Genomic DNA, 23,974 nt, shown 5'->3' with positions numbered 1-23,974 from the left:
AAAAGCAGAGATTAACTTATCCGATCTGGCTAAGCGCCACAAAATCGCACGTCTTAACCTTTATCATAAATTCTTCCATTCTTTGCCTTTAGATAACCCATACATCAGAAGAGCCCACCGCATTTCCCGCAACAGTCACTGTAACGCAGTATATCCACCACAAGCCCATACTGTGACCTTTCATCAATCGTTTTTCCTGCGCACAACCCAAGACTGGAATGACCTTCCCACCGAAGTCGCCACCATCATCGACACCCAAGCATTCAAACGGCTCATCGAAACTATCCCACCATAACTACGATTATATTGTTAGCCTTTCTAATACCCACTCCCTCATGTAATATCCCAACCGGGACCTTTGAGGTAATAAAATGAATGAATGAATGGCAATGGCATCGCGCGCTTGTACTGCTTGTACCGCCGTCACCCCGAACAGTTTACGCCACACGTGCAGCCGAGCAAATAGCTGCAGGTGACTGTGATAAGGTTGTCGGCGATAAATCATAATGGCACCTTCATCGCCGGCCGCCACATCACCTTCGCTCTCTTCTGATGCTTATCCGTAAAGGAATCTCCGCAATCGCGCAGAAGTTGTAATCATTGATCAGCCGGTCTCTGCCGTTACCGAAAAGATGAAAGGCATTTTGCGGCACATTGTGACGTCGACGCACTCACAGTGAACATTTAAGCGCCAAAAAGTTATCACGGTCTTCGCTTATTGCATTTTATGGCTTCTTGCGTTCTAAGGCATAGGTTCTTCGTAGGCGGTCGTAGCTGCAGAGAACGGCGCCAAGATAGGTTGCCGTGCGAAAGCTGACTGCAGGGCTTCATGCTGCCTCCTGTTTCTTTGTTTCTTTCTTTCTTTTTTTTTTATTCCCCAGTGCCATTCTACCACTGAAGAAACGACTAGAAAGCAAGCAACCTTGCTCATAGCGTCCGAAAGCAGCGCGTGCGGTGCTCACCGATCTCGGGCATCTTCGTCACAAGTAAACTGGACCGCGGCCTCTCATGCTTTAGAAGGCCTGCGTTAACTCTTTTTCGGTTTGTATATGCCATATTTTTACCGCGACCGTGTCTGAAGTTTTCGTTGTAAAAGTAGGAGGCTTTAAAAAATGTTCGCTATATGTGGACACAATTTCAATGGGTAGCATAGGAAAATCGTAAGTGCACCGAAATATGGTCATTATAACCGATAGATCGTTATATCTGGGATCGTTATAAGTGGGTTCGACTGTATAACGAAGTAAATGAATAGTCTTGTAATAGATACAGTGCTAGGAATAACAGTTTATAACGAATTTTCAGATACAACGAAGTTATTTTCATGGCAGATGTGACTTATAATGAGGTTTGAGTGTATTATACAACGCTTGCGCGCATGTGTAATTAATAAGTGATGAAACGTCTACTGCGACGGCTGGTGGCCCCCTTTGCAATCTTAGGATGCTTTCCCACATGACACCATTGAACTGCGGCGAAAGTGACTTTGAAGAGTGTTCAGCATGCAACATAGACAGTCTCTAAAAAATTTTTTTTGCTCTTCCTCAGACAGTATGCAATTACAGTAAAAGCTCGTTAATTCGGATTTCTAGGGACCGGAAAAAATGTCCGAATTAACCGAATGTCCGAATTATTGAATGGTCGAAATAAAGACAATAAATGCAAGAGTTTTTTCAACATACCTTTACTTTACAATGGGTAATCGCGGATGCGTCTGTTTTCGAGCAGAAATTCGCGCGGACACAATTTTTCTGAGCCCTTCAGGGTGCTCAGCAGCTCGCACGCTGTTTGCAGTGCCAAAACAAAATTCTTTAAGGACGACGAGGGCCTCCGCGGCTTCCTTCACAGTACGAGGGGGCCTGTGTGGCTCATAGTGTGGCTGCTCCCCTTCAGGCTCTTCGTTCTCGGATTCGTCGCCATACATCACTTCCTTGACGATTTGCTCATCAGTCAGAGAGCCGGCAGTGGCAACGCCATCAATGCCGATATAATCGTCGAGTGTCACTGCATCAGGCATAACACTTCCGAAATCCAGCCCGTCGTCGGCACCGTCGTTCGGTGACACTTCGGCCACTGCGGCATCGCTGGAGTCGGGTACAACAAAGCCACTGTGCCTGAAACAGTTGGCAATAGCGTGCACAGGCGTGCTCTGCCACACATACGCGAAGAATGCTAACAGCGCTCCGGAGACTCACGTTGTATTGTTTGCCGACGTCATTTCACAGGAGCTACTTCTTGTCGGGAGAGCCCATTTTTCGTGGCACGCAAAATTTCTACTTTGGTGGTGAAGTCCTTGGCCTCGTACTTGGGCCGCTTCGCCGGCGTTGCCATCGGCGGAGAGTGCGTTCACACGAGAAGTCAGCACAAAAGCACCAGCAACGATCAAGCTAAAGGAGCCGTACTGAATCGTTCCTCAATAAAACGGCGTTCAACGATGCAGCACACCAACGGGAACAAAGCAACAAAAATGACACCGTGCCATACCCACATGCTATCACACGTGAAGGTGTTCAACCAGTCTCAAGTCAAGTCAAGCCGATGATTGATGTCCATGGCGATGCAGCGTTTGAGCTTCACTTTTGTTCCGGATGGTTCTTTTTTCGTTTTCGAGCCTCGCCAGCGGCCCAAAAGTTGACGAATTATCCGATTTGCAGTCAAATCTGTCCGAAATAACGAGCACCCAATCTCATAGAGTGATGCACATATTTACAAGGATCTGATGACGTGTCCGAATTAACCGATTTTCCGAATTAACGAGAGTCGAATTACCGAGCTTTTACTGTATATTGGTGCGTGCGCAATTACATTGGTACGCAATTATATTAGTGGCATAAAAACGCAAATGTTTATTTAATAGTAACAAAGGCAGCAGATGTTTCCAGGCAAGGACAATCAAGAAAGTTTGAATTAACTGAATTTGTACAATGGGGCCACTTGAATTAGGCATCTTGAAAATACAATCAACTGCCGATTTTTTGAACATGCTTGAAAATTCAGACACTTTCACGGCACTGTCACAAGCCTTGTAGACATCAATGTATAAAAACGTCGGACATTTAGGACGCTGAAACTCTTCGGCACCCGATTTTTTTAAACGTTTTGTCGAAACTGCAGGTCCGGCACGGCATTAACCCTTTGAGGGTTTACGCCGTACATGTACGTCATTGCCCGTATGTTTAAAACGCACGCCTTTTTCGATCATTTCTCTTGCTTGGCATGTCCTGCCACACTTCGGGGATACGTGGAATTTTTTTCATGCGCCGATGTCTCTCCCTTTTTTTTTCCTTTCCAAAGCGGCACACTGGCTTCAATCTCGAACATTTTGGTGCATTTTACAACATAAAAATACGAATTCAAAGTCTAAATCGCGTGTTGGCACCACCAGAAATTGCCAGTGTTGACTGAGCATGGGGGCCGCCATTGCTTGATAGCGACCGCGATCAGACAGCCCTGCTTTTGCAACTGGCTGGAGTTGCTTCTTAGCCACAAACAATCCGAAGCCAAAGCTCAGTTGTCCACACTGGGGTGCAATTGCGGAACGATTTCTTTTCGGATACCTTTCCAATGCTTTTCGTTAGAGCTGTGCGAATAGCAAAATTTTGGGTGCGAAGCGAATTCGAATATTGAAGTGTGAGTGCGAATCGAATCGAATATTTTTCGAATATTTCTACAATATTTCTAAAATATTTTTCGAATACTTCGAAGCGAAATTGTAGAAAAAAATGTTAGAGAGGATTCCTAAGCATATCCTTATCAGATAGCAACATGAAAGTGTTTCTTTTCGCTAGGTTGATGAAGCACTGGTGGGGTGGTGTTTCATAGTTGTCTTATCAAGAATGAGGCAATGTAGAGGCCGAATTGTATTTATGTACATGATTTGGTGCAACCAAAGTGCTGCCGACAACACTTTACACGTGACGGGCAAAGATGCCATTTCCTCAGCCTCTCCTCCTCTTTCAACTTCTGTGGAAGGCCGACTGATGTGGCAGACAAGGGTGTGCTCCCTTCAAGTCCGAAGTTCCAAATCTGCCTCGTAGACGTCGATATATAAGAACATCTGAAATTTTGGATGCTAAAAAGCTTCGGCGTCCGATTTTTCGGACTCCCTGCCCAAATTTCAGGTCCAAAACAGCATTAATTGAGCCTCCACCTCTGCCGCATCTTTCATCTCCATGTTGGAACCAGCATTTTCTTGATTGAGTACATTTGCAACCGTCGCAGGCTTGAAAGGCAGCTTTGCCGCATTATCGGGATGTGATGAGGTGAAGCGTACTGAGAATCTAGGGACCACTTTCAATTCGACGTTGACTGTGTCTTGGCAAAATTCGACCGTAACGGAGCTTGAAAGGCAGCTTTGCCGCAATACCGGAGTGTGATGAGGTGAAGCATATTGAAAACTAGGGACCACTTTCAATTGGACGTTGACTGTGTCTTGGCAAAGTTCGACCGTAACGAAGCTTGAAAGGCAGCTTTGCTGCAATACCGGGGTGTGACGAGGTGAAGCATATTGAAGATCTAGGGACCACTTCTAATCGGACGTTGACTGTCTTTTGGCAAAGTTCGACCGTAACGGAGCTTGAAAGGCAGCTTTGCCGCAATGCGAGAGTGAAGCATATTGAAAATCTGAAGGGGTCACTTTCAATCGGACGTTGACTGTATTTGTTTTTGGGAAGTTCGAATAGTTCGAATAGTAAAATTCCAGTGCGATTCGAATCGAATAGCAAACACTATTCGAAAAATATTCGAAATTTCGAATATTCGCACACCCCTACTTTTCGTGCTTTTCGCACTTCGTTAATGGTCAGAGCGACGGTACATCCGTGTTATCAACGCGAGCAGCCCAGGGGTACAATCGCGGAACGATGCCTTTTCCAATGGCAATGCTTTTCGTGCTTGGCCAGTGCGACCGGTGGTCGGAGAACAATTCGTCCGCGTCATCAACGGGATCAGCCAGCCACGAGTGGTGGTTAAGAATAGCATAGAATAAGACGTAAGTCATCGCTCCGCGATAGCATGCTTGCATCTCGCCGTTGTATGCGAATAGCTAGAGTTAGCGTATTAGTGCAACTGTGCAGTTTGTGTTGCGCACCAGTGCCTCTGTTTGATTCGTTTGCGGAAGCCGTTGTTTCTGCATGCTTTTCAACGTGGCGTCGCTATGCATATATGAGAATCGCGTCGGGGCGCTGCTGGGGAAACAAAGGAAGCTGCAGACACTTTTTGAATTTTGGAAATTAAAGTTTCTCTGTTCTACTAGCTCAGGTCAAGCTGTATTTTTTTTCGATTTCACTACAACGAAATGTTCGCTTCAACAAACTTTTTTCTGAGCACCGTCAATTTCGTTGTAGCTAGGTTTGACTTGTAGTTTACCAGAGAAGTGACAGGAGGCCCAAAGCATGCTAATGTAAAGCTACTGCGTTCAGTTTTCATTCATTATCCGTGGCCCAAAGCATGCTAATGTAAAGCTACTGCGTTCAGTTTTCATTCATTATCCGTCAACAGAACTCCGTAACAGGTAAGATATCTTACTGGGCCATGCCAATCGCAATTTTTTGCACGAGATGCAGCAAAACCTAGGAAAATGCCTCAACACGCCTTACGCTGAAAATGCCTCAACACGCCTTACGCTAAGCATAACAAAGTCATTCGGAACAGCCGGGGGGGGGGGGGGGGTCGTCACCTATTCATACAAGCATCACCACACCTGCGGCGTCACAATTACTGAACTACGTCTGGGTCCACGTACAGTCGAACTCAGATATATCAAATTTGAAGGGGACCACAAAAAAGTTTTACATATAGGTAATTGGATATACAAAACATTCGATACGTCGAAAATATATTCAAGTGGATTTTACAATTGCTTGATATACACAATAGTTCATTATATGTGGGCTCAAAACGTGCAGGTTCAACTGTAGCAGCATCCTTGATAGCTGCACCCCGTCTAGTGTTGGAAGATAAAAGAACAAAGAGCGATGGCAACAGCACCACTGCCACTTGCCTGTGCAAGCTCCCACAGTCGTCGCAGCATGGCGGGCACGAGGCGGGCGTTGGCCTCCCGATAGTTGGCCGCAATGTCCTGCACCTCCATGGCAGCCGCCAGCAGGCCCGTGGCATACGCATGCAGCATCGGAGGTGTGCTCTCCGACTCAGCCCATTGGAGAAGTCTGCTCACCAGACCTTCCGTGTCCTGCGAAGTACCAAATGATCGGTACAACGCTTCTCGGAAGACCAAGCTAGGCGCTGCATTTGCAGCAGTTGTTTTACAGATGAGACCGTCTTCACATGCCAAAGGAATATGTCAAGTAATAATAATAATAATGATATAGCTACATAAAATGACACGAGGCATGACGAACTTGAGGCTGCTATATACTAATTTACAATTGCATTTACGCTGAGGTGCACAGCATCGACCAAGATGGAGGACAGCACGAATGCCTGACAGGCCAGTCCTCTTTGTTGTCTTCTGCGGGCAGAATGTCTAAGTCTTGTATTGTGCTAGGTAATGTAGCAATATCCAAGTTTTATGTGCCAAAACCACACTATGACTGTGAGGCACGCCACAGTGAAGTGCTCCGGAAATTTCGACCATATGGTGTTCTTCAATGTGCACCGACATCATTTTGCCCCCAAAGAAATGCAACCGCCGCGATTGAACTCGCGACTTTCGGGTCAGCAGATGAGCACCGTAACCACTGTCCCACCGAGGTGGATGGGCCTGCCTGGTAATCTAAGGCCACGATGCAACAACTAGTAATAGTGATATTGTGGCAAAGATAAGATACCCTAACTGCAGCATTTTTATGATAAGGAGTGCGATCTTGTATGCATTCCATAATAGAAGGTTTGCCCTCACTGCATCCAAATGGTCAAGGCTCATGTCCCGTTTGCGATGTTTACCAATCAGATCTGGCGAGGATGAACATTTATTATGGAATGCATGCGAGATAGCGCTCCAGGCAGCATGATTTCCAACTCACTCCAGCTTGTGGCTCTTGGCACAATGCTGCTAACAGCGTTGCCACAGTAACGGGACTATAACAAGTGGGTGCCGCTGAAAGAGTTTAGCTGTTGAGCTGCGAAATAGTTTTGCAGTCTCTATGCAGAAATGCTTATGCTGAGCTCCGAAATGCTTTTGCAGGCCACTGACAGTGGTGCACACAAATACCACACAAGTAACAAGACAGGACTATTAATCCAGTTTTGCAAAAGGTACCTGAAAGACGACAGACGTTTCCAGTCCTGGCAGGATGTCCAAGAGGAGACGGCAGGCTATGGTGCTCAGGTTGCCACCCTCGCGGCTCAGCACGTAGTGGTTGACCAACTGTGGGAGAAATGCAGGTACTAAACACGTGCAGCAACGCACAACACGCATTCATGGCAACTAAGAGGGCCAGTTGAATACCAGAGTCACAACATCACTTATGATCGCAATTAGGGCCAATCAGTATTGGATTTCTTGATCGCAATAAAAAATGGTGGTTGCTACCGGGTCCCACCAATCAGTATAGAGCTTGGTGCAGACGTCAGTCAAATCGCGATCGTCTCGATCCTTATTGGGCCTAATTGCAGTTAAAAGTGACAATGTAGCAGCACCTGATCCGAAACAACTCTGATCGCGATCAAACGCACCCATGTGATGCAAGTATGCACCTTTCCACTGAGGCGCTCTTGGACGCCGCCATATTTCACCGCTAGCGACGTCTGGCGGCGGCGCCATCTTGGGCTGTTTGCTCTCCGGTCTTTCCATCGAGACGCATGCATTCGTGGCATCGTGTGTCGTCGAACTTTTGTTTTAGTTCTGTGTAAGCTTTGCGGAGACGTTAGTCCGGTTCTTTTGTGACTCTCTGAGCTTTCCTCACTGACAAGACGGTCGGCATCGAGTGTTTTGCGATTTGTGGTATTTGTGTATGTACAGTGCGCGCTGTACGGCCGTGTTCACATTCCGATGGCTGGTGGTGCGTCTAAGGAGCCCGTCGACTTAGGAGGTAAGATCACTCAACATGATTCTGATTTATGTCACCGCGCGTTAATGTTCACGACAACGTTATACAGTGAAATCTCGGTATAACGAACATCAGGGGACCGCGGAAAAATGTTCGTTATTCTGAAAGGTCGTTATAGTGAAAGCCCAAAAATTTACCATAACAATAGAATTTCAGTAACGCAAACGTCCTACCTTTGCAACGGTACGTCCTTGAACTCGTTTCTCACAACAATGCACACGTGAACGTCAGACAAGGCACGTTTATTTGAAATAGTCCGTGATCGTTTTTTTGACGGGTGCAGCACAAACTCTGCGTCACGAACGATTCTAGACCGTCCGCATTTTTATCCGCCGCTTCGGTCGCTGTTCCGCTTTTTTCTATGAATATGCGGAGTTTCCTCAAGTAGTCCAACGCATCTGTGGCCGACACGGACTCGTCGCGATCTTCGGGTGCTACCGTGACATCGTCGTCCATGTCATCGCTGCAATCCTTTAAGGCCCAACTGCATGCACTGCATGCAATCGCGAAACGATGCTATTTCCGATTCCACACGGCTGGCTGATCGCGCTGATAACGCGGACGGACCGTCGTTCTGACCACTGGCCAAGCGCAAAAAGCACGAAAGGCATTGGAATCTGAAATAGAATCGTTCCGCGATAGCATCCCAGGTTTCTGGAAAGCCAGAAAACATCGCTTGTCGCCCGGAAGTGAGCATGACGATATCCAACAAAATGGCAGCATCTCTGACCCTTGCTTCGGTTGCAATTTGCTCGTGATGCTTCCAATCGGCGCGTACTTCAAGGAATGCAAGTTATAGACTACCTTATTTACAGCCCCATCTCACGCGGAGAGCGAGGCAGCGGCCGTATTTTGTCGTTATTTATGATCGACGGCTCGTTTTGATGTTTCGGTGGTAGCTTGCTGCATTGGTGGTAGCTTGCTGCAATGTCAACATCGTCGTCGTGCGAGGTAGCCCTTCTCCATGCGAAGCAACGATGTGAGGCGCTGCGGCTTTTCTTAAACGTTCTATGGCAGCAAGAGGAAACGTTGTCGACATGCGCCTCGTGGACTAACCCCGACATAACGCAGTTTGCAAAGTGCGACGTAGCGTAGGCAGCGTACGCTTCCGGGCGCCCCATGGGATCACAGCAGATACTACTGCCGTGGTTAAACATAAGATTGCGAAAAAAGGAAGTCCCGAAACGCTTTTATGGCATCTTTATCTCAAACAAGACAATAATAAATTTGGCATGTTGTCATTCATCTACTCTGTAATTCTTTTTCGTAATTTGCCTGCGTGCGCGCAATAGTTTTCAATCGAGCAGCGCGACGGAGCCCGTTTGTCGCAGTCGCCTTCGCTCGAAAGTCGCGTGCTATGCATGCGGTTGGCCCTTTACAAAACCTGATGCGTTGTCGCCTCCGCAACGAAGGGAAAAAAAAAAAAAAAAGTTCTCCGCCCGCGTCTTTCTCCTCCCGTGCCATCTCAGGTTTTAGCGGGAGGGCGTCCGCTCTTCACGCTGCGTCGTCTGCTACCTTACAGCTCCGACTGCCATGACCGATACACTGAAATCTAAGAATCCTCGCATTTCGGGATATAAGTTCGTAGTACTGAGGTGTTGTTAAGATTACACGGGAATTAAATAACGATCGTTATTCTGAAATGTTCGTTATTCTGAAGTTCGTAGTAGTGAAATATTTTTACATTGAAACTATAAGCAGTCGGCACGGGATTTCTTAAAAGTTCGTTAATTTGAAATGTTCGTTAATGTGGTGTTCGTTGTAACGAGATTTGACTGTAGTGAGAATTCTCACAGCGAGCATGATGAAACTGCCCTTATTGCTCGTCAAGTGCTACTACTACAACGCTGCATGCCCGTGCCGTTGCCAGAAAATTGTTCACCTAGCTCCAGTAAATGTTGCAGCGCAATTACGCTGCACTTGAAGGTGAGCGCTCGCAGTTTTTGCGTGACAACAGTTCGCTGTCATCATCATCATCATCATCATCATCAGCCTGTCTACGCCCACTGCAGGGCAAAGGCCTCTCCCATGTTCCGCCAATCAACCCGGTCTGTGCTTTCTGTTGCCACGTTATACCTACAAACTTCTTAATCTCATCTACCCACCTAATTTTCTGTCTTCCCCTCACGCGTTTGCCCTCTCTTGGAATCCAGTCGGTTACCCTTAATGACCACCGGTTATCCTGCCGACGTGCTACATGGCCGGCCCATATCCATTTCTTCTTCTTAATTTCAACTATGATATCCTTAACCCCCGTTTGTTCCCTGACCCACTCTGCTCTCTTCCCGTCTCTTAAGGTTACACCTATCATTTTCCTTTCCATCACTCGCTGCGTCGTCCTCAATTTAAGTTGAACCGTCTTTGTAAGTCTCCAGTAGGGGTGTGCGAATATCAAATTTTTCGAATACGAATCGAATACGAATATCCACCTTCGAATATCGAATCGAATATCGAATATCAAAGGGAAAATGCCTCCACAGTAACAATATTTTATTTAACATGTAGCTATTTGAAAAAAAAAAAAACATTAACAGCCTGACTGGCAACACAACCTACACTGCTATCTCCAGAACACAATGTCCAGGCTAGCACAATGCACATCACAACACAAGCAAATATCACGGCACAATGAAAGTAATGAATACGTGTTATCATGAAGAAATATGAGTTGCTCCACATGATCAGGCAGCAGGCGCTCCCTTGTAACAGAGACAACCCCCCCCCCCTCCCCTGCCACTGAAAAGGCACGCTCGCTTGGAACAGAAGTGGTGGTATAGTGAGGTACGTGGGGCAAAGCTTTGCCAGACTGGGGTGTCTGAAGGTGCCTACAGTCCGCCACCAGTCACGTGGATCACTGTCTTTCTTCAGAAGTGGTCCCGCATAGTGAACGAGTGGTAGTGCGGCACGTTACGGCCGCATAATATTGAAAATGTACGGTTACATGATCGCCAACAGCGCTACACGTTGGAGATGCACCAGCAATAAATCCTACATATTGGGGCGCTCGTCGCAGGCAGATATCGTGCCTCCGTGTACTTACGATGTTTATCGCTCCTCTCGGCAACGTTTTTAGCGATACGAACGCAGCAGAAATGTGGAAGACGAGTTATTTTATGCATGATAATCGAATCGCATATTCGAATTTTTCGAATATTCGAAGTTATCGAATATTCGAACCTTTTCGAATACACGATTTTCGAATCGAACACGAATATTTCGAAAGTAATATTCGACGAATATTCGAAATTTTCGAATATTCGCACACCCCTAGTCTCCAGGTTTCTGCTCCGTAGGTAAGTACCGGTAAGATGCAGCTGTTATATACCTTCCTCTTGAGAGATAGTGGTAGACTACCATTCATGATTTGATAGTGCTTGCCGAATGAGCCCCATCCCATCCTTATTCTTCTAGTTATTTCACTCTCATGGTTCGGCTCCGCGGTTACTACCTGTCCTAAGTAGACGTACTCCTTTACAACTTCCAGCGTCTCGCCACCTATCACAAAGCGCTGTTCTCTGCCAAGATTGTTCCACATTACTTTAGTTTTATGCATATTAATTTTCAGACCTACTCTTCTACTCTCCGTATCCAGTTCGCTGTAGCTGTACTTTATTGACATCGTGCTTGTCCTGTTTTTCAACGTGGTAAAAGTCAGCGGTATATTGAAGCTAATCGAGAAACCTTGCTATTGACACGCCGCGGTATGCTGTCGCATGAGGCCGAGATCCGCGGTCAGATTTTTTTTTGTTGCCATCAGAAATGATTAATTGCGTGTGGCTCCTACAATTCGGATCGCAATAGTTGAGCTCAGTGCCTAAGGGAGGCATGCGACTGTCTGCAATCTCGATGGACGGATCGTAAATGTATAGATGCGGATCGAGCAAAATCGCCGTCCATTGTTTTCGTGCGAGCATTATGCTAGTGTGGACTTATCGTTGTGAGCAGTCGTTGTATCTTAGGAGGTAAGCTGTCGCGCTGAGCTCGTGAACACGGGTTCAGTTATCGATCACGCCGATCGCATGTTCGTGAGGGCGAAATGTGAAAATACTCGTGTATACCTACGATTACGTGGTCACAAATAAAACCTGCAATTACATGAGGTGTCGTTGCTCTTCTTGCCTTTATTATTTTCCGCTTTCTGTGAAAAATAATATATTCACCCTAATTGTTACCCATCTGAGGAAACCAATAACCCTTCTGTTAACTTTTGTTCCAGATGGCAGGAGCCATGACCATCCTAACATGGTGAATGAATGGCTGGACGACATGCGGGAGTGGGCTGTGAGAGCCCCTGACATAATTTTTTACCTATTGAATTCCGAGGCGAAGCATCGGCACGGCGTTTAGATCGCTGCGCTTGCCGTCCACAAAATGCACTGAACATACACGTGATGACGTTGAGGGCACAAAACCTTTTCTATTGACTGCAGCGACGCACTGTCTTTTCAAATCGGCGTCAGCGGGAAACCGATGTAGCAAATACACGTTGCATCCGCACTCCTCTTGCAACACGTTGTGCGCGCCGCAGAGCTCTTTTCTTGCTGCGTTCCTCTTCTTTTGGTTATAATTGCAGCCGCAAACAACGCAATGATGCCCTGTTGATAGACTGTTCTTGCACGACATTTCAATGTTCAATTAATAACACCAAAATAACGCACGCATTAAAGAGCCACTACACAACGTGAATGGTGAACTCTCTCCAGCAACAGCCCAGACGAAGGGGGCGTTGCCCAGAAGCCTGCTACTCTCGTCACCAGGCGGCGAAAATCGGCTTGCGGCTCGCTGGTTTGAGGTTGCCGCTGGAAAGGTCTATAAGGTGCCACTGAAACTTTTACACATTAAAGCTTTAAAATTGCTCATTCATGCCTTTATAGGCACATTCCAATGCCTCCACAATCATGAGGAGTATGCTTACCCTGTTCATGAATTCATCATTCTTGAAGAGTGCCTTGAGTAGGTGGCCTAGGGTGCAGTCAGGGTGGGCGCGGCCTGTAAGTGACAAAGCAGCAACGGTGACCACTTAACAAGTCATAAACACTCAAAGCTCATTTCAATAAAGTCGCATCTCACACAAACATAGCTTTGTTACATGCAAACACTTTATTAAAGGCAACAGTGCTATTAATTTGCTTTGTTACAATGAATAATAATGTTATATCTATGCATGTGCAAATATAGTAAATTTTAGGTTCGAAGTGAATTCGAACCGAATAGTGATTTGGTCTAATAATTTCGAATCAAATTCGAACAGTACTTATCAAATATTAAAAGAAAAATGAGCATATTTGTCATGACCCAACTAACCTGCATAATATCTTTTTAAATTGGAACCAGGCACGTGCAAATGTCATTCTCTTTGGTTTGAAGTGAAGTGGAAGCAACTTTAAGTAGCAGCAGAACTTGAATTTTAGTAGGATGCAAGTGATATTAAAAATTACTACACTTACCCCATATAGGCCGGTATAAAAAGCTTTTAAACTTAAAAAATGACAAATCAATGTGAGGGTAATATGTTCATTTAACCTTGATGATCAGTGGGTGTTTGTTCATTTAACCTTGAAGTGGGGCTTTGCGGCAGTGCTGATTTCCCCTGGATAGGTGTATTCAGAGTACAGCACCCCTCCACCGCAGTGAAACCGCCTTTACAGGGGTTACATGCAGTCTAATATACGCCTTTTCATTCATTTTGAATACTTTGAAATTTGGAATAAACTATATTCCTGTTGAAGTGAATTTGAATACTGTAATATTCGTTTGAATATTCGAAGTGCTCGAATATTCGCACATGCCTAGTTATATCCAAATTCATTACATCGAGGATTGACTACATGAAACGTCCAACAGAACGATAAGGTTATTGTTATTATGGCTGAAGGCAACTTCAGAGCTTGTTAAGCGAAATTATAATGTGCAGGAATGAGTAATATTATATATATATACTATTCCAACTATTCCATTCGTAATTATTGGACCAGATCATTAATCACTTTGAATTCACCTCGAACCTGAAGTCTCCTATTTGCCCATCTGTGCATTTGACGTTATGTGCGTCATATATGATTCAAGGCTTGATGCCTCGAGTAAGGTCTTGATTGGTTAATTCAATAAATTAAAGAGAAGAAATAAAGAAACAAAAAAAAAGAAGAAGTTCTATATTTCCTTGTTGAATCACGCCTAAATCAGAAGCATATCCTTGTAGCTTTCGTGGCCATCAATCCTGTTTATTCATTCACTTATTTATTTTTACATACTGCAGCCCCACTGGGGCTATTGCAGTAACAGTGATCAAATATCACACATCAAGTGCCGACAAAAAGTCACTACATGGCAATTCACGAACACCTCCTGGTAAAGCATTCCAGTGTACAATTGTTGAGGGAAAAGAAACTGTATTTGAATATATCAGTTCTTGTTTGAAATGTTAAAAAGATATCATTTGTGAGAGCTACGAGTAGAGGAACAATCAGTGAACTTAACATATTTGTCTAAACAATTAAAGCATGACAAGTTAATTAAGAGAATGCAGAAACTTTACACATTCAGTGTGGCGACGTGTTGACAAACACGTTGCCTGTTGCAGTTCCCAGTCCCTCCTCCAGTGCTGCTGCTAAAAACTTCAAGCTTCGCCTTCAAGAGTGGAACGCCGTAGTGTAATCAGGCCCCATGCGCATCAACTTCTCAAGTGCTAACCTAGCTTCGGTTCTTGGGTGTGCCTCAACCGTGTGACAAGGAAACGAACGTGTCTGCGCGTAACATTGGCTGTTTCAAACTATCCTAGAATGCCTACTGCAAGTACAGTTGCGCAGTGCCCACTATGTGATAATTCTTTCTTTTGCGAATCAGCGAAGGGTCCACTATGTGTCTATAAGGCAAGACGCAAACCTATGCAGCTGCTCACATTGTTGATGCTTTTGCTGCTGAAGGTAAATATGTCTGAGCGCTTTGCAATCGGTCAGCCTTTAAAACACCCACTCGTTGCGCAGTTCAGATGTTTTGGTGCCTGGCGCGATTCTACACTTCTGCCACGCAATATTACATGTGTTAAGGAGACTCTTCCCACTACATGACATTCATATAATGTTTCTGAAGCAATTTCAAGCAGTTTCAATTTCGGTGGTAGAACACTTGCTTGCCACACAGAGGGCCTGGGTTCGATTCTCACTCGAACCGAAGATTTTTATTATTTGTTTTATTTGCATCTACCTTGATTTTTCGGTCATGGACAACGATGCCAACACCGGAATTTCTGCGAAACAAGCTCCTTAATGCTATCGTGTTAAAACCTTTCGTACATAGACGTAACTTCTGACTATGTTGCTCTACTGAATAAAATTGCTCATGGGAAAACCATCGCATTGACGTACCTATAGCATTTGATAGCCCTTCTTGGCCCGCCCGAAGGAGTCATCGTCGTAACGTTGCTCCTTTGAATTCATCGACTAATTGTGCAAAAGGTAGCGACATAATGCAAGGAGGTCAAAGCAAGATGTACAGGGTGAAGGCATATCAGAGATACGTCTGTCACCCTGTGCTATCGGCATCAAATGAAACGTGAACAGCGGCAAGTATTCAGAATGGTGTAGTGGGTGCCATCTAATCACCATCGACAGACATGCATATGTGCAGTGCTGCCGAACAAGATGCGCGCACCTGTCGATGGCAATGACTGGACAGCCTGCCCTATACCAATGCGAATGCTTGCCGCTGTTCACGTTTCATTTGATGCCGATAGTACCTCTTGTTGGGCTAGTCGACCAACTAGACCAATAACATGTTTTATTGAAATCGATTGATTGGTTTGGGTTCGCCTTTATTTCCATGTACTATTGGGATTTAAAATGGCCTTGAGGGATTCTTGTGAGAGTAAAGAAATGACGAATTTAGAGCAGTTCCCTAATTATGTTCATTAATCAACTATGCCACCCTGACATTGTTTTACCTTTGCTGTTCGTTTTTGTTCTTTCTTTTTCTTATATTATGTATTCAAGTGAGTGGAAATATGCATGTACTCATTCCCGCAGGGGCGTAGCCAAGGGGGGGGTTGGGGGGGTTCAAACCCCCCCCCGAAATTTTTCAGTTTTGCTTGCGTATATAGGCACGCACACATACAAACGCACGCACGAACATACATAAAGTATGGTTGAACCCCCCCCGAAAAAAATTTCTGGCTACGCCCCTGCATTCCCGCAATACTTGTTATGCAAGATGGCAAGCATATGTAAATAAAATAAAAGTGTGCATGCCGATGCTCATGGGTGACAACACATTCCATGATGAGGAGGACTTGATGTGTAAATTGCTGGCTGCCCACTTACTTGGATGTCGATCGTCGAAAGGGTCTGGGTCCATCTTGAGGTACGCCTCAGTCTCCTTTTCGACGAGCTCCGCGATGCTGCAGAGAAAAAACAGAACATCTGTGATGGCTTTTCTGGGAAGGCAGTGCATTACGTGTTTTGCTCAGGCCACTATTCTCATTTTTCCAAAGAAACACAGAGAATTCAAAAATGACAAACAATGAGTTTTAAAACCGATTTACTGCTCTGTTTTTACTGAGGCTTGCTTACAAGAATGCTTGCAATAAACAAAATAAATCCTGTATTCTCGTTAACAAATCTATTTTGGGCAAATAGCAGGGAGAAACATAGCCAGACAGTAACAAAATGGGGATGCTTTGAAAAGAACCCACAGCCTTTGAATCTTCGAATTCGAAGGTTGCGGGTTCAGATCCGACCAACAAAACTGCTGATTTTTTGTCCACGTTAATTTCTTTCAAGCTATGTCAAAATAATTACACTAGTTAATGCCTCCTATGCTTTCCTTAGCTTAACTGTCTATTGGCTTCATTAGCTGTGTTTAAGACAGTGCTTACCTTGTAAGTACAGGAATGGGGTCGGCCCCGGTGCCATTCTGGGACTCCCACTGCTCCAGCAGCCGGAAGAGCTCGGACACAGAGTCCAGAGTGCGAATGGAATCGGTCGAGGCCGCTCCGCCGCTGCCTCCACCGCTGGCAGCAGAAGCAGCCGGAGCTGCTGCGGCCGCGGCTGCCGCCGGCTCCATGGCTAGGGTGGGAAACCCAAGCCACTGGACACTGTAAGACAGCAAAACACAGTCAGACCGAGAAACAGCTCTCTGCTGCAAGCAAAGGCAAAAAGCACACGTGAAACAAGGCATAACAAAAGAAACACATTTAACTGATATCCGTGCCAAACGGCCACAAGAAATAACGAGCAGTAGTTAAAAGGGAACTCGCACCAATTTTCGAAAGGCGAGTTTACTCTGCCATTCAGATCTCCTGTATACGGAGATGGCCCTGAGTCAATTCTGGTGACTTGATGCACCAGTATGGCTAGTTGCGACGCCATCAGGTACCAAAACATTCAAAATGGCAGCTTGTGCATCAACACAAGAGCCACAGAGTGGAGTGGCCGTGGAAACATCACAATATCTTGCGCAAGTGTGTTGACAACAAGCTCATGCTGTGTTGTAACATCAGGGTACAGCAGGAACCAAAACTAGCATTTAAAAACATACGCTAATTACTGTTTCAGGATGCACTCACGCTTACCAGTACATTTTTCAAGATCTTGAAGGGTTGGCCTTTCATTTGATGCAAAAAAAATGAAACTTTTTGTGTCAGTACCCCTTAAAGCCCTAGAGACACACTAAAGTGAAACAATAAGTCAGTTTAGACGGGTAAATTAGACTCTGAAAGCTCTAATGTCTTTAATTACACCACCATATGATTACTAATGAATGAGAAAGTCATGTCAAAAGTTTCAAACTTCTGGCCGAATTCTCCAACAATGAGGTCACTGATTCCAAAATGTTTTTTTCATATTTTGGCTAAACCGGCTCAACGAAATTTCCTGAAACTTGGTATGTTAAGTCTCAGGCTACTCAGAAGACAGTGTACATCTTTACCGATTAGGAACTACGCAGGCCCTAGTGGACACTGCCAATATCTATGGCGACTGGTGCGAGAACTTCAAGGTGGTGTCACCACCCGCATTTTCTTTTGTGCACTTTATGGCAATGCAAACGTCTTTTCGCAGTAAGCGTGGTGTTTTTGGTATCGTGGAAGGGTAATTCCCAAATACGAAAAAAAATTGCTACGCCTAGAAACAAAAGGGCGCCTGCCATGTCAAAGCCGTTGCAATCCTGAGGCGAATTTCGCTACAGTTCAACTAGGGAGCAAAAACAGGTTTCTTAAAATTTCTGCATAAAATATTTCTTATGCGATAGATGCTATTTGAAATGTTTCATGCATACTGTACTGGACAAGTTTTGGCATCGAGAGGGTGCATTTCCCAGTCGATCGAGTTCTGGCAAAGGCCTTAGGTAATGAATGGCCTTAAGGCAAATGCCATTTTCTGTGCCCATGTGGCATGAGTATGAGACTTGTAATGTATTGTTTCAAAGCTCTAATGGCAATAACCAGGGTGACAAAAGTTGATTACCAATGGAAAATAGTAAGGCCAAGCTTCGTCTCTAGGTGACGAGAAAAAAAATGTGCAGAAACCATCGACAGGGATTTTGCTAGGCAAGAAAATAGCACAATGCTGTTAGAGAGTTGTATACTCTGTGGAGATGGAAAGGTAAAGGCTTTGAGACAAAATGCAAACAATGCTCCCTGCTGCATGCGTGCCTCATATTCTCTTCGGGCTTATGGCAGTGGGGCTACCACACTCCATTAACGGGATGACCAACAACCAATTTTTATGGTGCCTGTTTTCTTCAGTGCAAAAAAAAGCTTACCAGTCAGAGTGTCTAATCACGGAATCGTAACTTGGAAAGTGCCGAGAAACACTTACAACCAGAATTTTTCTATCTACGATGACTATGACGTAATACACAAAACATATGCTGCAAACAGTGGGAGGTGAGCGGAACAGCGGTCTGTGTTTATGTGCTCCGCACACATGCGCTGCAGCTCGACATGTTCCACTAGTTGGCGCAAAGGCCGTGCCGTTTCTCAGCGTCAACTTCTTTTAGCTCATAAGTGGCACAGACTCCATAGTTAATGACTCCATAGTTGAGAATCAAGGCTCTTCATCCACTAGGCTGTGCAGCATACCAGTTTTTTCTTACTTTTAAATGCAATTTAAAAATACAATCCTTCAAGCATTAAAGTAGTTTAACTTAATAAGATTGTGTATTTAACAATTAAGGCATGAATTACCTCAAAGAGTTATGCTTAGGACATCTCTTGCACATCAGTGTGACTGTAAATCACCCCTTAGAATAATTACATATTTTAAACTTTCGAAATATTAGAGGTTGTGATGCACAAGGCACGAAGCTCAAGAAACAAATCACCTTAAGATACTGAGTACCACATAAGTGGATAAAGGGGTAGTTACCTGCTTTTGTGTACCTATTGAAAGCGTGACACCCTTGTGAAACGAAGTTTTCCAGACATGTCAATGGAATGCACTTGACTGTCACAGTACTGAAATATCTCGCATGCAAGCTGCGCTTTGTCCGTGAACCCTCATGCATATCAGATGGCTGTGTTTTGATGGTGTTAATAACATATGTTCCTGATCTACACATGGCTTTGCCTAGTGCCTAATCAGCTTATCAATGACTGTCAGTACCCATTGTGTCTGTCACTTCCATGTGCGAGGCATAACAGAGGGATAAATTCAAGGAGCGGTGTACAAATACTAAATCTTTCTAAATTGAAATGAATCCAAGCATTTGAGAAAAATTACCTGCAAATACTTCATTAATATAAAATTGCACAGTCCCTTTGATAAGGCAGTCATATTCACATTATTCTACAAATTCGACGTGGTTCACGAGTGGATGGATGTCTAATCAACTGAGGAGCTTGTCAATTGGAACACAGAATGGTGATTGCACTACACACCTGATAATCACAGTCATGCAACAGAAAGAAGCCTCTTGCCACAAAATCTTGATATGTAGTGTTCTTTGAAGGCACTTAGAAGAATAAACACATAGCACATGTCCTTCAACACATGTAAACAAAGGGTGACTGGCCAAATGAAAAATGGCCAAGCTGACAACGACAGAACAGATTTGCACGCTAAAAGGGTGGGGCATCGATGTCTAATGACTGTCAGAAACTTAAAAACAGTTCTCAGTTCCAAGTGTCAACTGAATAACTGGTGCCCCTGAGCAATAACCATGGGTTTTCAGGCCAACCAATTTGGTACAGTTAAGTAAGGATTGTTATCCCTCATACTGCATATATTAAAAGTATATATTTGACCATATTTAGAAAGTGAACATCGGAATCGAATACGAATCAAATAGGAAGGACTATTTGGTTTGTACTCAAAATCTGCATATCGTGCTCGTGTAATGCCAATACGTGGGTAGTCTTTGGAGGACGGAGGCTTAACTTTTATGAAACGCTGTAAGATGAGAAATGTTGCTAGAGTTTGCCGATACATCGGATCCAGCGGCGGCGTTGTTTAGCCACATCTCTTCACCGAATGCTAGGATTCCACATTCGCAAACTACCTTTATGAAACAGTTCTTTAGCCGTGAGAGGCAATTTGATGAGCTCGAAAAGATGCACAAATGAGACTATCGTGAATGCTGCCATGAAGTTTTTGCAACCACTCACAAAGAGGTCCTGCATTTTCTTTAGAGCAACCTACTCGTGCAAGTTCCTGAGCGAGTTGGAAACGCATACTGAAAAGGGTAGCGCTTGTGAACAAGGACTACAGGAAGGCACACGGATGTTTCTGTCTGTGTGCCTTCTGTTCATGTTCACAAGCGCTACCCTTTTCAGACCACTCGTGCAAACTTGACCACTTAAAAAAAGAAAAGGAACGTTGCATCGTAAAACAAGAGAAGTCCTAGCAAGACACACCTCCATGCCAGAAACATCCAAATTGTAGGAATATGGCCAACATGAAATGTGTGGTGTCGCACTAGTAACTTCTGCATTGAATGAAGCAGTGGTCACTGGCCATTTCATGCTAATTAAAAAGCTCTCATTTTAATTTGTGACAGTAGATGCTGGCATGGGTAAGGATGGTGAGAAAAGGGACAGCTGACCATTGTGCCAGTTTTCTAGCCAATTCACCAACGTCCATCAACTCCTAAAGCTACCAGCAGCCTTTCTTTACTGCCTTAAATTTGTAAAACATGCTGGCAGTTGTTCAGAAGAAGAGATTCATGCGCTGAGTGCAAATGCCACTTGCAAATAAGGAATATTAGACCCATTGTACTCTAACACTGTAAAAGAGAAAAGGAATTTCATGCGCTCTCGAATTTTCAAGGGTATCAATTTAATTAACGAATGCTTAAGACTGGCACTCCTGTCGCACAAATCACAGATATTCTCATTGTTTAATGAGTCAACTTGGAGTGGTAGCATTTCTGACCCTATCTATGTATCTGTCCTGGCAGGCTGATTTAGAACTACTTGACTGTGTTCTAACTCCGCACAGTTTAAAAGCCAGCCATTTGAGCACAACACCTGCCGTAGTGGTCTAGTGGTTATGGCACTCAGCCACTGACCCGAAGGTTGCCGTACCAAAGCCAGGCCGTGGCAGCTGCGTTTCAATGGAGGCAAAATGCTGGGGGTGGTGTAATGAGATTTAGGTGCACATTAAAGAAGCCCAGTAGGTCAAAACTTTGCAGAGTCCTCCACCACAGCGCCCCTCATAATCATGTCATGGTTTTAGGACGTGAAACCCTAACAATTATTATTATTACTTGGGCAAAGCAACTGCTGACGTGCCTTTGCATGCCCAGAGCTGTCTGTAGCTGGTATTCTCTATTGCATTCCTTCAGAGGGCACTTATATAAGTTAATCTGTGCTATTTGAACGAAAGAAAGAGAATCTAAGGGCTCACTTTTCTTTGTTAGACATAACCTTAATGAAAATCTGTGTTATTGTTTTAAATGAGGTTGAACACGTCAAGGTCACACACCGATGGAGTCACAGCGATTTGTGTAGCTTCTTAAGAGTGCCTGACAATCATTGCCCAATGTGCCTTCTGAAAGTGGTTACAACAAAATGCAAATTACCTTAGTAATAGTTGCTGAAACTGCATATGTATTAGCATTCCCGGTTAGCCTAGTAAGTGGCGCTAACGTGACGCCGCTAACTGCGACCTATGGTCTGTGCACCATTGTAAGAGTCGCATACTGTAGAACAAACAAATTGCTGTTATTGAAAGTCGCCTGACCTTCAAACAGGCCAATTTAGAGGCCGAACAGGTGCCTTATATGCCGTCCATTCATAAAATCGCGATTCCATCTGGTTGCCACGACCAAGTCAGCGAAAAGGAACTGCTCCGTCACTTACTGTACACTGAATCGCCCTTGCGACGAGATAAACAACACCAAAAAAAAAAAAAAAATTCTGGGTCGTTTTACGCGCCGAAACGAAGATATGATTACAAGGCACGATTGATTCTGACCACCTGGGATTCTGTAACGTGTATTCGTTATCAAAACGGGTGCTTTTGCATTTCCCTCAAATCGAAATGCACCGGAAATCGAGCCCGCGTACGTAATTAAAACGTCCCGCGCACGGCGCTTTATAACTGCCGTAAGACGAACTGTACGGACGCCGTATTGGTCTAATGGAAAGTTTCCGGCGTCTGTCAAGGGCTTGAGGATGAAATTACTCGAGTAAAGGTTAAAATTTACGGAGTTTGAAAACCAAGGAAAACGCGAACACATTGGGCAGGCCCACAGGTTGCTAGACGGGAGAACTTACACATGAGGATTCCGTTTATCGCAATCTTGTTTACTGTACGCCACTACACTAGCCGCAATCTGCATTTGGTTCAAAAAAGGTCGAGTGGCGATGCGAGATACATGTCAAGGGCGATTCAAGCTGAAGAAACCGTACTTTTGAAGCAGGATCGAGTTCTTACCGGAATGAATGAGCGCGGGGAACGAATCAGCTGACGGCTGTAACTTGGATGGAAGTTGTTTGGTTTAACAGTTGGATTAGGAGTTGTACGGTTTGGCTAGACGCGCGAGGTGCGAACGCGTTATCAAATGGGTCGCAGCAGGCGGTAGTGTCACGGCGAAACAACGGCAATAAACAAGTTCGCCGGACGGCGGCAGGAGTTAACCCTAGCGCATTGTCGGCGCGCTCAAAGTAGCGAGGTCTTCTGCTGGCACCGTCCGAACATGCAGAGGACCGTCTGCAAGCGAGCGACTCGGCTTCGCCCACGAGTGCAGCTTTCTACGCGAACTACGGAGTAGATACTCACCCGGCCCGGTGGTAAATGGAATGCCCGGCTGTTTTGCGAGGCGAGGACGACGAAAAAACGCACGTTCACACACAACGCGAGCCAAGGACCCACAGTAGAGCGCAGTCGATGCCACGTGCTTCTAGGCGCCGCAAGTAGTAGGCACCACACTCGCTACACTCGCTGGCTCAGTGGCGTGACGAGCGTGAAACGTCGATCTCCGTCGCGTCGCAGACCTTCTCGAAGTGTCGTCGTAATGTGGCACGGGATACGTATCCTTGAGGTGTAGTACGCCGACACCCGACCGGCTCGGTGCGGCCGCAGAATACGCCTCGTTTTTTCTTGTTTGCGTCGCAAAACGCGAGGCGGCGGAGCCGCCATGATGATTTCTACGCGCACCATTCGTCTTTCGTCATCTTCATTTTTTTTCTTGTTTAGTAACAAAAGGTAGTGCTGGTAATCAAAGGCTAACATTACGTTTACTACTTGTTCTTGCTTCACAGGCGATGCGTATTTTATTTAAGAAAACCGCAAATTGTAGAAACGTTGTGCGCTATTTGTGGGTTACATGAAACGTCGAAAGATGCCGCTTGACTCATCGGCGGGAGTTTTGAAACAGTGGTGCGGCTATTCTACGGAGGGACGGAAAAATCTTTATTGAGGAAAAGAAAAAAAAAAAACACCTGCAAGGTTACCCACCCGGGCTCAGGCCACCCCGACATTATGTTCGGTGAGGCATAGCCTTTCCACCGCTGCCCGAGCCCGCTGGAT

At 45.1% G+C, this 23,974-nt stretch overlaps 1 protein-coding gene across 1 annotated transcript in view; it reads right to left on the bottom strand.

Annotated features, from left to right (window-relative positions):
* The window catches only part of LOC119372492 (DDB1- and CUL4-associated factor 1), a gene marked incomplete in the record, with an annotated part of 95,328 nt that extends 71,728 nt beyond the window's left edge, over nt 1–23,600 (bottom strand). The window contains 6 exon segments of the mRNA XM_049419762.1: nt 6,002–6,190; nt 7,220–7,327; nt 12,925–12,998; nt 16,325–16,401; nt 16,879–17,097; nt 23,225–23,600. Of these exon segments, the coding sequence (XP_049275719.1) occupies nt 6,002–6,190; nt 7,220–7,327; nt 12,925–12,998; nt 16,325–16,401; nt 16,879–17,066 (636 nt within the window).
* Between the last annotated feature and the right edge of the window lie 374 nt (nt 23,601–23,974).

Source organism: Rhipicephalus sanguineus, chromosome 10, assembly GCF_013339695.2.
Source record: "Rhipicephalus sanguineus isolate Rsan-2018 chromosome 10, BIME_Rsan_1.4, whole genome shotgun sequence".
In the NCBI taxonomy this organism is placed as follows: Eukaryota; Metazoa; Arthropoda; class Arachnida; order Ixodida; family Ixodidae; genus Rhipicephalus; species Rhipicephalus sanguineus.
The sequence above is the reverse complement of the archived record's forward strand: the minus strand, read 5'-3'. Positions and strand labels throughout refer to the sequence as shown.